The sequence below is a fragment of the Helicoverpa zea genome, chromosome 18 (assembly GCF_022581195.2).
Source record: "Helicoverpa zea isolate HzStark_Cry1AcR chromosome 18, ilHelZeax1.1, whole genome shotgun sequence".
NCBI classification, from domain to species: Eukaryota; Metazoa; Arthropoda; class Insecta; order Lepidoptera; family Noctuidae; genus Helicoverpa; species Helicoverpa zea.
This window is the reverse complement of record NC_061469.1, coordinates 10177618-10191924: the sequence shown is the minus strand read 5'-3', so window position 1 is coordinate 10191924 and position 14307 is coordinate 10177618. Positions and strand designations below refer to the sequence as shown.

General features: G+C 39.0%; 2 protein-coding genes and 1 pseudogene across 3 annotated transcripts in view; 1 reads left to right on the top strand and 2 right to left on the bottom strand.

The window, feature by feature from the left end:
- The window catches only part of LOC124639201 (SH2 domain-containing protein 4A-like), a 62898-nt gene extending 55546 nt beyond the window's left edge, over positions 1-7352 (bottom strand). For both annotated transcript variants that reach the window (XM_047176460.1, XM_047176458.1), the window contains exon 1: positions 7217-7352. The gene's annotated coding sequence lies outside the window, so the exon portion shown is untranslated. The remainder of the gene's footprint in view (positions 1-7216) is intronic.
- Positions 7353-8034: 682 nt separating this feature from the next.
- LOC124639020 (glyoxylate reductase/hydroxypyruvate reductase) lies at positions 8035-10291 on the bottom strand. The gene is made up of 3 exons (XM_047176233.1): positions 9786-10291; positions 9200-9461; positions 8035-8764 (listed from the first exon to the last, which is right to left on the bottom strand). The coding sequence occupies exons 1-3, from the start codon at positions 9926-9928 to the stop codon at positions 8129-8131; spliced, it is 1041 nt and encodes a 346-aa protein (XP_047032189.1). The 5' UTR covers positions 9929-10291; the 3' UTR covers positions 8035-8128.
- A 433-nt stretch (positions 10292-10724) lies between these two features.
- LOC124638949 lies at positions 10725-12075 on the top strand (annotated as a pseudogene).
- Positions 12076-14307: the final 2232 nt, after the last annotated feature.

The window sequence follows — 14307 nt, the reverse complement described above, 5'->3', positions numbered from 1 at the left end:
TCTGTATGTCTGTTTGTTTGTACACGCTAATCTTCCGAACTACTGAACGGATTTCAATGATTTTTTCTTTGTTGTGTCAGTATTAAGCCTGGTCAACATATAGGCTATAATTTATCTTCGAAACTTGAAGACCTGATGCAGAACACCAACAGACCAACAAAACTATAAAAGATACAAAAATGGTGTCATGGCAAAAATTGTTTCATGTGATGAGCATTTTCAGCTGAGATAATAAATTTGAAGATCTGATGTGGAACCCCAAGAGCCCAGCTTCTCTGTACCATATACAGGTATGCCGTTTTAGCAAAAGTTGTTCAATTTGATGAGCACTTTCTATTGACTTATACAAATTGAAGATCTAAAACACCTGATGTGGAACCCCAAGAGCCCAGCTTCTCTGTACCATATACAGGTATGCCGTTTTAGCAAAAGTTGTTCAATTTGATGAGCACTTTCTATTGACTTATACAAATTGAAGATCTAAAACACCTGATGTGGAACTCCAGGGGCCCAGCTAGACTATAGCATATAGAGGTATGACGTTTTAGCAAAAGTTGTTCAATCTGATAAGCACTCTCTGTTGACTTATAAAAATTGAAGATGTAAAACACCTGATGTGGAAACCCAGGAGCCCAGCTAGACTATAGCTTATAAAGATATGACGTTTTAGCAAAAGTGGTTCAATCTGATAAGCACTCTCTCTTTTGACGTATAAACATCGAAGATCTGGAACACCTGATGTGGAACTTCAAGAGCAATACTACACTTGAAATGTATAGAAATGAATGTTATGAAATAGGTATGGTGAATCAAAAAAAGTAATTAGTCCGTCTTTTAGATAACCCTAAAATAATGGACACGTATTTTTTCTTACCTAGACGTGGCGTCACGAGCCCCCACTCTCCGAATTTTTTGCGTTATATATATCTCATTATTATTTTGTATGTCTCTTCCAGACCTCTGTAGTCTTCCAGACTACAGAGTTCCGAATTTTTGGGAGCCAACGTGAGGCCAAAGCCAACACGCTGAAGCCCTTTTGAGACAACTTTAATGAAATGGTGACACAAAACCGACAATTATCCCTTTATACACTATAGAAATGAACCCAAGGACAATCCCCGGTGAACGTCGTTAAAAAAAAGACAATCTGTGCTATACCATTGCTAACTGTGAATGAATACTACTTGGGTTATTGTGATGGGATGCTAATGGACTAGGAATGGGGAAACTACGGGAACTATGGCACCTGCCGATGACAATGTATTAGATACATGTAAAAATGGCAGGTGGAGACTCGCCAGCTCACTTACTGGGCCCCCGGGAATCTGTCACTGAATAGCAACAAAAGGGCAACAGGGACATGAGCGGCTGAAGTGTGAGGATACCTCGGCGGATTTTAAACGCAGATTACGCGCTCCCTGTGGGTCACTTACCACGAGGCACCTATCCTCCGAGCAGGGCTACTAACCCTGCTCACTCTGGATGGTCAAGCCAAGCCAGAGGCGTGAGAGCTACCCCCGTCATGGTTCACTCCGACCGGCCGGAGATGGGGGACAGTATACTCTCCCTGGAGAACTCAGTATATATGCCCCGCGGGGTCGCTACTCCCCGTCATCAGCCTCAGATGTCCTGCGATGCTTATATCTCATTATTATTGTCATTATTATCTCAAGAGCCTTTGTCCCAATTATGTTAGGGTCGACTTCCAGTCACGATGCAACTGAGTACCAGTGTTTTAAAAGGAGCGACTGCCTATTTGACCTCCACAACCCGGTTAACCGCTCAACCCAACACCCCTCGGTAAAACTGCTCAGACTTACTGGCTTCTGACTACCCATAACGACTGCCAAGAATGTTCAATGACAGCCGGAACCTACAGTTTAACATCCCCTCCAAATAACGGTCATTGGTATCCAAAATATACGTAGAAAGTACATACGAACTTAGAAAAGTTGCATTGGCAGGTACTTGCCAGACCTGGAATCAAAGACGCACGCTCATACTTGAGAGATTGGTTCTCTACCCACTAAACCTCCACGACTTCCACTAAGTCATCACGACTTTGTCATCTCAGTAACATTTAATGTTTTTTTACGTAATAATACGTGTAATATTTTTGCCACACACAACTTAAATGCGGACTAATTAGAATCACTACTTTTATCCCTATGGTCACGTCTATTGCGGTTCAGTTCTCAGCGTTTTGTTTAGTCTGCTGTGCTTTTGCCGTTAAAGTACAAAAATTAGATATATGGAACATTTCTAATGGCTATGCGTATTCCGTTGTTTTCAAGTCAACGGGCCCTTAAAATTCAATATCAGACGATTCAGATCTTTGATTTTGCTGACCCCGTAGTCGCTGGCATAAGGGACAGGATCCGCGTACGAAGTCGCGGGCAGAAGCTAGTTTTTTAATATGTATTACAAAACTTAAGTAAGATAATCGCACAGATGACTAATATACAGGTTTTGTTTATCTATAAAATCAGACATGAGTAAAACCCGTATAACTGGCGGTGGTGGAAAAACGAAATAAAATTGATACTGGAATACGGTTCCGCAAATCAGACTATAGGTACCTATCATAGTGGAGATCAAATAGGAAAAACCATAAACAAAATGAATTTTGAAATGTCCCATGAGGTAATCGGATTTTCTAGTGTTATTAAACTGCATACTTATAGTTCGGCCATTCAGAGAATGCGTTCCTGACACGTCGCGATTGAACTGACGACGTAACTACATTCATTGATTATTGATATAATAATGTTGTTTTAATGCTCCTCAATTGTTAAAACGGTAAACAACCAGCAAAAATATTTTTATCGTAACTGCAACGCCATTGCAAAGTTACGTCGTCAGTTCAATCGCGACGTGTCAGGAACGCATTCTCTGAATGGCCGAACTATAGTAACTAGATTTAACTCAAAATGATGACATAATTTTGACACAGATTAAATATCCTACGCACATAATTATTCAGTCATAATTAAATGAAACTAAGTATAATTTTATTGTAAAACTTCTCACCGCATTACATAAGCTACATAAATAAAGCCACTTTCGTTGAAACGCTAAAAAACTAGTTTTTTAATGAAGCAGGTATGCAAATATCGTTATAATCGCTTTAATCGATACATCGATGTTTTGACAGTGTACATGACACATCGGGCTCAATGCCTCGAAAACAAAAGAAAACTACATATTTGATAAGTGACACTTGAACATGATATTTTTTTGATAAAACTTTTTTAGTCACGCAGTCAATTGGTCAACATTATGCTCACGCTGTGTCCACCGAGGGAGGGGTCATTAGATGATTTCCCAAAAAAATATGTTGTCAAATGTAGAGCAAAGTCCTAAGACTTGACTTGGTTGATCTACCATTCTCGTACTCTGGACACTTCTAAATCTCATCCCTGACCCTTGACTTTAGAGCGGCGTTAACCTTTTCGAATCCAGCAGTTTTTTAGCGAACGATTCTAACAAGTTCTGAGTACTTATCTTGAACATCTTTTTGAACAAAACTATAAATAGGTCTTTAATAATATTCAGGTCTTTAATAGTTTATAATATTGTTCTTTAGCAAACATGGAGAACATTTTTTTTCCGTCCTCCGTGGTCGCAAAGAATTAAAGTACATTAGGTACCTAGCTGGGTTCCAAAGGTACTAAGCCCTTAAATGAAATCAAGAGTTAGCTCCACTAGTGTGCAAGGAGTAAGCTTACACAATGGCACATAGTCGCGAAGGCACAAGTTGCCTGACACGCCCATATTCGTAAGACCTGTTTGACAGGATCTCAAGCGCTTTGTGTTCGCCATATTGCCGGCAAAGCTATGCCTGATATAAATTATATGTGTAGGTATCCTCATATGACTTTGAATAAAGGATTTGAAAGAGGATGTGAAAATATCAAACTTGAAACCTACCTCTACTCCTAATGTATTTAAACTAACACATAATTCGAAGATTAAAACTGATGAAAAAACGTGACTGACTACCCTGGTACCCCTGCTTGTCTATCTTTTATTTTTATTATATTGTCCGACCCCACTAGTGGGCAAAGTCTTCAATCTATCTCAGTATCTGTATAGGGCGACCAATCAGCGACATAGGTAAGTATCTTCCCGCCAGTGCTACTGACGTCTAGCTCTAGGCCGTATTCCATGATTCCATCCTCAGGAATCCACTGAATGGTGCTTGTCTATTCCCTACCTATAAAAAAACAATACGACATGATATCCATAATGCCCGATCATAGGCATAAAGAGTTTAATTATTCCCGCAAAAGCAATTCAATCCATCACAATAATTACTACATTTTATATGAACAATGTGGATCACATTGAAAAGACTTAATTTATTCAATAAATTGCCGCCACGGCCTGCGCTATTATGTCTCAGTGATTTATAGCTTTATATGCAACTTAATTGAGAATTTACACCCACGAATATTCTGGCAACAGGCAATTATGCTGATCTTAGACTGGCGGTACTGTCTAGACTTCATAAACGCAGATACTAAGAAAAAATATTGCCTATTCATTCAGAAAATTGATGTTTCAGTTTAAGAACATGACATGGTTTGCCCAACAATAATATTGAACGGGTAAAATAATCACGGGCTTTTGATAAGGAAGGACGGGAAAACCATTACAAAAATGAAAAAAGAATAAAGTAGGGAAATCTAAGACAGCACACGCTTTTACCAACAACTGATTTTCCCAATCAAAATGTAAATCGCATTTGAATACGTTACCAAGCGTAACACAGGATTAACAATCCACCCGTCAAAATTAACACCAACTCTATTAGAATTTATTTGCAGTTATTTCAATCAAATTAGAAAATGCAAAAGTCGAAATGGTCACGCGTTGTTCTGCATCGCGTTTATAATATGCAATTTTGTTAATCCACGTGAACTATCAAGCAGTCATGTTATTCCTAGGAATTAAATTATTTTGTTAAATATATTTTAGATGCTTATCCTTAGATGAGCCCTGTCGTATTGTTACCAATAGTTCTGCTTCCCCTGTTTCATGCATAACGTTTTTTACATAAAACCTCTTTCTTTTTTACGATAAATAAATCACCAAATCGATTACATAATGGCTGTTTTCAACATAAAAACAGCAGTGAAAGCCATTAAAATCTCTGATAAATAAAACAATTACTTTTTAAGTGCATGTAGGCATATGGCGTTATAAACATTTTACGGTCAATCTGCCAGTGTTTGATAAAGGTTATGTAAAAGAAGGTTGTAACAAAATAAATCACGGTCTTTTCTAGAACGCTATAAGGCAGCAGTTAACCTAATTATTTTAAAACTCTGCATGCAACATATTAAAACAATTTTAACGGCAGCACATCAAAAATTTAAGAGAGTATGCGTTGACGCGCACATAAATCGTGCGTTTCCCGGCGCGGGCGCATACTGTCGTAGCTAAATACTTCCACTGCACTTTCGTGTGCGAATCTTCTAATTGCTCGGTAGAAAGTCATCGCGGCGGTTTTTTTATCAAACTATTCAGTGCTTCCGAGCTCCGGCGGTATGATTTTTGTGCGTTACTTTACTTTATTATTATTACGTTTAGATTCCTCTCTAACAAGATGAAAGTCTGATCACACTTTTAATGAATTCCGTTTGCATTCCCGCGACGACTGCTTGTTGTCTCGGAAAGTGAATCACGTTCAAGAACTCACGAAAGTCGATAATTAGTTAAATTCGCTAATTAGTTGGGTCCTTAGTTAAGGCGTGAAAAACACATAGAATCATCACGTTCTCCTAGTACTTCGTTGATATTGGAAAAATACATCTACTGCAACCTTGAACTTCTCCGTAACGTGTGAGTAATTTTTATATCATTAAGAGTATCTTCTAATGTAACCTTTTAAGTTCTTTCATAGGTTACTTCTGTCTCTTATGTGGGGTTTTTTTGCCGGTATAGGTCAATATAGTTTAACTAAATTGAACTCCTAAACGAGGTCCATTCGTAAGCAACGATGATCTGTCTATAAAGATGACAAATATTTCCCACTCTTCTGGTTTCAGTAATCTAGGTTTTACAATTTCTAATTCTTCAGCAGTGAAATCTATCGCTAATAGATCGGTACATATCTATTATTTTTCGCAGAAGTTAGCAATCCTATTGGTTATTATCAGTTAATGGTTACTCAGGGTATAAACCTGAGCTGGTAAACTTCTTGGCGTCTAAACCAAAAGTGGCTTATATTCTTGACTGTGTCAATTCCGATTTCGAATCAAATCAATACTCAGGAGACCCGTTCCAAACAATGATTCCGATTTTCAGTACATGTCATTTTTAAACCCCGGCGCAAAAAGAGGGACCGTCAGTGGCACCGCAGCTCTTAAACGGGTACACCGATTCGGATGCTGTTTTTTGTTGAATGCTGGTATGCAGGGTGGTGGCTCAGATACGTTAGTATATGGCAATCGCCTTAGCTGTTTAAAAACTATTTGCTGTCCTAAGCATGAGTATCACTGTTGTCACACCCTTCAACCGCAAACGTTTAAAACAGTGCTTGCAGAATTACATTCAACATTATTTCAGTCTAACTAAATCATAATATGGTAACATACTGAAATGTCAAATGTTTAGGTGCATTTTTTACATAAAATATTACATTAGTTTCGGTTAGTAGCGCAGATCAGCAATGCGATAAAAAAACCATTGATAGGTAAGAACAGGGCCCCGATTCTCCTAAGTTAATAATGTCAAAATCGAATAGAAATCGAATCGCAATATGATCGTAATAGCAGTTTTAACCATATCGGGAATTCTGCTACTAATAAAAGACCAATCGTATTCGATTGACATTTGATTGGTGTGCGATTGGTCTGCTATTTTGATGATTTTGATCTCTACGGCAGTTTGCTGTACAATCATTTTGCAATCGTAAATCATTTCCAGACAAAATGATTCATTATTGAATGACAGAAAAGGATAAAAACGTTTATTTCAAAGAAAAAATAGCGGAATGCCACATACGCTTCAATCGTAATCGAGTCGGGATTGGATCTCAGTCGAATCGAGTCGAACGTCAATCGAATGGCGCTTAAGTAAAATTAGGAGAATCGGGCCCCTGCATTTCGCTCTTATTCATACTTACATCCAAATTTATTAAATCAATTTAAAACCCATTCATAATCAAACAATTAATTAGCTAACAATACATCTTCATCCATTAACTTACCTCAGTCCACTGCATCCAAATGCATACACAACACTTTCCGAGACTGATTTCGATAGAAAACAATCGAGGTGTTCTTAAGCCTCGCTCGTGCACGTCCGTTCGCTTGCACGGCGGCGCACCGACTGACGGGTATCCTGTACTACCCAGCTCTTGGACAATGGCCATAAGCAACCAGTCTAGAGTAAAACAAAAAGTTTCACTACGCCTGTTTTGTTTACGGCAGCAAAGCGGGTATTTCGCCCCACTTCGTGAGATGATTATGCTAACTTCACCTGTTTTAGTAACTGGTTTTGTTAACTTGTAATGTAGTTCTCTACCCTCCAGGTTTTGTAAAATAATGTAGCTTAGTAGACTACGTTTACCTGGAGAGAAGTTGGAAAATTTGTGTGTTTAGATTTCAGAGGAAATCCCATGAATGTTTCTCATGAGATCACTCATCAATAGGATTCCTCAAATTCACCATTTTTTCAAACCTGCATTTTCCCCCAAACCCAGTAGGGGCAAACTAATTCTTCAGGAGAAAAACAATAAGATCCAAATCAAGTGACAGTTTCTACCAGCAAACATAATAATAAATTATGCATGGCCTTAGACATGTAAGAATGGTATGGAAGATCATCATCATCCTCCTGACCTGTCTCATGATAATGGGAAGATTTCGTTAATACTTCAAGTCAGGCACAACTGCGCCATCTATCGTTTGAAGGAATAACTAACTCATAAACCTATTTGTTAGCCTGTCTAGATGGCACTAGAAAACCCATCAAGTTCTTGCCTGTAACAGTACATCGGAAAACCAAATACTAAAAACAGACAAATTAACGATAAAATATAATATATTAAATTATTAAATATACATTACAAAAAAATTCAATACGTTAAATATATTAATCTATCTAACATTTGCTATTTTCATTTCAACTCTGCAGGCATTCCGCTGCCTTTAAGCCCAGCTAATATATTCTCTGCTGTGAGTTCGCTCATTGTATCTCTGGTCTCTATGGCTGCACTGCCTATATGTGGCAACACCACGCAATTAGGCAGGTTTAACAGAGGATTATCCAAAGGCAAAGGTTCAGGGGTAGTAACATCCAACCCTGCTGCTCTTATAGTATTATTCTTCAAAGCTTCAATCAACGCATCCTGATCAACAGTACCGCCACGGCTGGTATTAATAAAGATGGCCGTCTTCTTCATCTTTTCAAAAGCTGCCTTGTTGAAAATCTCCTTGGTTTCAGGAACTAAAGCGGCACAACATATAATGAAGTCGCTCTGTGAAAGTAGTTCATCAAAACTGACTTTAATGGCGCCTGCTTCTTGCGCTTCTGGTCTCTCACTTCGATTAAAATAGAGTATTTTGTTAGTGTTGAATGCTTTGACTCGGCGTGCGACGGCCTGGCCGATGCGGCCAAAGCCGACGATACCGACTGTGGAGCCAGCGAGCCCGGGGCCCGTCATCCATGTCGGAGCCCAAGACTTCCAGCCACCGGTGCGTGCTTCATGCTGAGCCTCTGGTAGACGGCGAGATGTCGACAGAAGTAGAGCTAACTGGAAATAAAAGAGTTAAAAATTATTGCAAACAATTCTTCTCGTCTCAAGAGAGGAAAAGATCTCTTTCGAAAAAGTCCCTTATTTACTACCATTTTTTGTCCTATTATGAATCAATGAATGGCCTCAATGTTATTCCTTATGTAGGTACTCGCCCCTCCAATTTCCTTTTACATATACTCCCCCTGTATACTCCTTTATGTACTACCCCTACTGACACTCTTAGAAAGTACTTCCTTGTATTGTATTTCTTATATATTGTCTACCTATTTACTCCACTACATACTAACCCTAGGTAAACATCGCACTTAAATAAAAACTGATTGTTGGCCTAAAAACAGATTTGTTATTTTCAGGCATATTGGATGGACCTGCAACCTTTTTCATGTGGAATATGGCAATATGTAAAATATTTTGGAAGCATAGTATACTCACAGTTAACTCTGCCGTAGCATCAGTAAGTACATCAGGTGTGTATCCAATCTTGATGCCTCTCTTCCTGCACTCGGGCACATCAATATGATCATGGCCTACAGATATAGTTCCCACTACCTTCAGCCCTGGCCCGGCCGCGTTCAGCAGCTCCTGATCGATCTTATCTGTTAGGGAACAGAAGATAGCTTCTGTACCAGCCACAGATTTAAGAAGTTCGTCCCTAGGCATTACAGAAGGGTGACTTGATACTGTTACATCACACCTGGAAATAAATAAGCCATAAATTAAATTCTGATTTTCTAGAACTGAGGCTAGACAATGTTCAACAGAGGAACATAAGTGAATAGGCTAATCAAGCTTTATGTCATCAGAAACAATTTTGCCTCCATCTCAATAAATAAATTCTTAAATTTTATTCATAAACTTCCATATGGCAGAAGTGATTTACTTGTACAACTGTAGAAAAGGAAGAGCTACATGTAGTATGAAACAGGCAGCTGAACATAAAATCCGATGGTATGCTTTGCATGGTATGTAAAGTTGTAAATCATGGAACAAAATATTGAACAGTACAAATGAAACTTACTCTTTCTTCAGTATATCGATGCCACCCTTGGGCATATCAGAGCGGGTCACGAACACCTTGAATCTTCCGGAGCTCATCTTCCTCACGCTACCAATATTACGGACTAAGAACGGAGCTATCGACGCTACACTTTTATAAATCATCAATCAATAGGTTATTTCACAGCCGGTTTACGTGCTTCCTTGTTCGCGGCAAATTCAAGGTCGATTCACTTCTCAGGTAAGTATCTCGGCGGAGTAACTTGGCTTTTTGTCGAACTTTCGCTCTTGAAAAACGAAGGTTTAGCGAAGTATATTGTCATGTGAAGAGCAGCAACCGTAGCAAGAATGACCTTGCCCTTAGTTGAACTTATAAATGATGATACGCTCATAATATTACGTAAATTCTGCACATAAGCGTTGAGTGTCTTGTGTATATGTACGTATTAGAATATTGATATAAAATTATTATCTATTATAAAAAATATCTCATGCGAAACGACGTGCGTGAGCGTGACGTCTGTCTTTTTTGAGCGGTGAAATTGTCGATATCGATTCTAATAAGAAAAATAAATCAGTTGACTTACGGCCGATCTCAATACTCTACCAAGAGTTAAACTCGGTTAGCTACCAGAGTTTTACTGTTACTTTTGATCTATCAATAACTGGCGTCTCAATAACAAAATTTCGGTAACGTTATCTACAGTTAAAGACAGATAGGTCTTTTCCCTCACAAAAAATGCGTTACTTTTTGTTTCTCGTGAAAAATATTATTTTTGGTACGATTATATATTACGATATTAGCTTCAGTAAAATTGTACTTTTAAAAAAACCTGCTTTTATAATTTATATGAAAACGGTGAAATTTTATAATAAAATAATGATGAAATGCTTTCTAACATGATGCAATAAAACGCATTTTTGACATTTGCCAGCAAACGACGCGACGCGACGCGTCAAATTCCCGCGCTCGCTCGCAGTCGCAACTGTTTAGTGTTTTGAATTGTTTCGAGTTTTCGACTTGTGATTTGGTTGGAAATCTCATTTGTATTTATAAAGTACCTAGTGTGCAACAATTTTATAAAATGGCTGAAGAACATAATGTAAGTATTGCCTGCGTATTTTGTTTAAAACACTATTAAATACCTGGAACAGATAAAACAAAAGGGTTCGCGTACCACCAATTCGCGCCTAAATTATAATTTACTTTCAGATTAAGGCTAAGCCGTTTGTAAAGGACAGCATAATTCTTCTTCTCGACATGATTCTGAAACATCCTGTAATAACCACCAAAGCTACGAACGCCACCAATAATAAACTAAAAGAAGAAGCATGGAAGGCAATTGCACAGGAGTTGAGTGCTGTTACGGGAGATATGCGGCGTCCTGAGCAAATTCGACTCAAGTGGGAGAATTTGAAGAAGTCTGCAAGGAAGCGTAGTGCTCTCATAAGACAAAATAACCTTAAGGTCAGTATTTAAATTTATATTATTACTAGAAGACATATCAAACAAACAATTTCACTTTTTCTTTTATAATATTATGTTATAGTTCGGCCATTCAGAGAATGCGTTCCTGACACGTCGCGATTGAACTGACGACGTAACTTTGCAATGGCGTTGCAGTTACGATAAAAATATTTTTGCTGGTTGTTTACCGTTTTAACAATTGAGGAGCATTAAAACAACATTATTATATCAATAATCAATGAATGTTATTACGTCGTCAGTTCAATCGCGACGTGTCAGGAACGCATTCTCTGAATGGCCGAACTATAGTAAGGATTAATGTAGTCGTACATTTTATTGTGGTTGCTTTAAACTTTGTTTTTAATTTACAGACTGGAGGAGGGAAGTCTTATATAATTCCTGATGAAGTTTTGGACCGAGTAGCATCAATTTTAGGTACTACATGCAATGGCTTACCTGCGGAGTTTGGTGGTGATGCGGATGAAGATATTGCTAGCAGAGCCTGTGAAGCAATCATAGAAGTTTTTGACTTCCAACCATTGCCAGAAGTAGCTCAGGGCAGTAGCGCTGTAGTAATGGTGGTGGTGATTGTGTTGGTAATGGTGGTGGTAATAACGGCGGTGGTAGTTACACACCAAAGAACTACATTTTTAACACTCCAAAAAGTGCCAGTAAGTTACATAAGTGTATTTTTACCTTGTCGCTTATCATGTGTAAAATTAATTGTTCAGTGATATGGGTTACTGTTTTAAGACAAATATTATTTACAGTGCTAGTTAAAGGTTGCACGGTGTAAAAATTATTATTAATTAAGGATTCATTAGTATGAGCAGTGGGTGAAGGAATTTTGTGAGAAATAATTCTCTGATTGATTGCATACAATCTGAGTTTATAATAATTGTAAAATGATCCAATATTGAGTACAATTTTAGTCACTTTGCCCATAAAACGTACGAAAATATTGAATATAGTATTTTTCTTCTCAAATCAAAAGGCCCCAGTACACGTTGGCCCAAGTGCGGCCAATACATCACCAATGTGTACACGGGGTATTGGTGCAGGTTGGCGGACATTTTGTCAAGGTTGGCGCGCATTCGGCGAGTTGTCGGTTTTTTGGGCACACATCAAAGGAATCTTGGCCCAGCTTGGCGTGTGGTGTTTACACTAGGGCATGCAATACCGGTTAACCGGTTTCGTTTTTACCGGTAAATCGCCCATTTTTGCGAGTTTTAAATTACCGGTAAAAATAATATGAAACCGGTAATTTACCGGTTTTTACGTTTTTCTGATAAAATACTATAAAATAGTATAGCAATTGTTCATTTAACGTCAAATCTTTGTTATGTAGCCTGAATATAATGTAATGTTGCATACATTACGTATTGTAAGAGTGTTAAAGTTGCTGTTTTTTAGAAAAGTAAACTTGTGTGTCCTTAACTATCTCTAGGTTAGATACAAATCTTCTTTCTCATCTTAATTTATAAAATCTAAACAAATTGTATTCATTCGGTTATTCTGTTTTTCCTCATAGCTGTCAGCTCATACAAGGTACAAATGCTTATTGCTTATTTTACCTACTCTATGACCTTACTGAGTAAAGGCTTTTACTTCACCACCATGCGGACAGCTCTGAGGACACGGTGGAGCACACAGTCCAGGTGTGCACTGCCTGGGAAGGGTACCGCGGTGTTGTCGTCGAGGCAATAGGCAGCGGCGACCTTTCGCGTCCTTCCCTGGTTCAAGCTATGGTCCGGAGCTAGAGGGAATGGGAAGCCGTCGCCCCTTCTGCGAAGCAGTCATGCTCGAGAAGGAGACGTCGGAGCGACTGCGAGTAGCACCTCTCATCCCAGCCGCTGTAGTGGACCAGGAAGACACCACGGGCGCCAAGGGTCGAGAGACGACTCCCGGCCACAGTAGGCGTCGGTCTGTGGGCGGTGAGTTCGGGTGGCTCATCGTTCCACCGTCTGCATAGACAACAGACCCGTGTCAGCAGCGCGCATTGTTCCACAGGCTCCTCAGGGAGATGTCAGCAAACCCAGTGGGGCCCAGCAGGGCCAAGGCCTGCCGGGGCCGCGGGATTGTTCGAAAGAGTTACCGCTACCCTGGTCCATAAAACACCTACTAAAAAACATGGGTTTTAGACAGAAAGAGTCTGTCATTTGATGATTTACCATAAAAAAAGGGCTTTCCCTTCAATGAAAAAAAAATGTTTACGGTAATTCTTAGCGTTTTTCCCGTCTTGTGACGGGGTCGGCTTTCCGTATCTTCCTTCTTCCACTTCGCTCTATCCTCCTGAATAGATATCATCTTCCTCTTCGAGTTCGCAGATTTTCATGTCATTCATTACGACACTCAACCACCACGGTTTCGGCCTGCCTTTGCGCCTTTGACCGGGTATATTGAGATTGAGTATCACATTCACACTGCCGATGTCCTCAGGTGTCACTCCTTTTTACATGTCCGTACCATCGCAGCCGTTTTTCTTGCATTTTGTCGGCGACATCGCGTACGGATGGTACTGACATGTTTTTTGTTACGGCCCACGACACAAAAAACGTTTACCACCTTATACTTTGCATATTTATTTAGTTTTTGCTTTAAGACTACCCAATCTTATTGTTATAATATCACATTTTAAAAAAATTACAAAAATTACCGTTTTACCGGTTTACCGGTAAAAATATTTTTATTACCGAATTTTTACCGGTAATTTTTGTTTTACCGAAATTGCATGCCCTAGTTTACACATTCGGCCAATGTTTAGTTCGTCACCGACCGCTGAGGATAGTACACTTTTGTGTTGCGTGTAAAAATAAACATAATAATAAACATAGTAGTAAATATAGTACTGTAGTATAATATAAATATATATAGTAGTGTAGTATAGTATAAATATATATAGTAGTGTACAAATAAATAGCCGCGGCCTTAATTACTTCGACGTCCATCGCAAGTGGTTTGCCAGGCAGCAATGAGCCATGCGCCAATGTGTAAACATCATTTGATCGTGGCCTACATTTGTGCATTGCAACGCTTGGCCCAATACAGGCCAATGTGTACTGGGGGCTAAAGATAT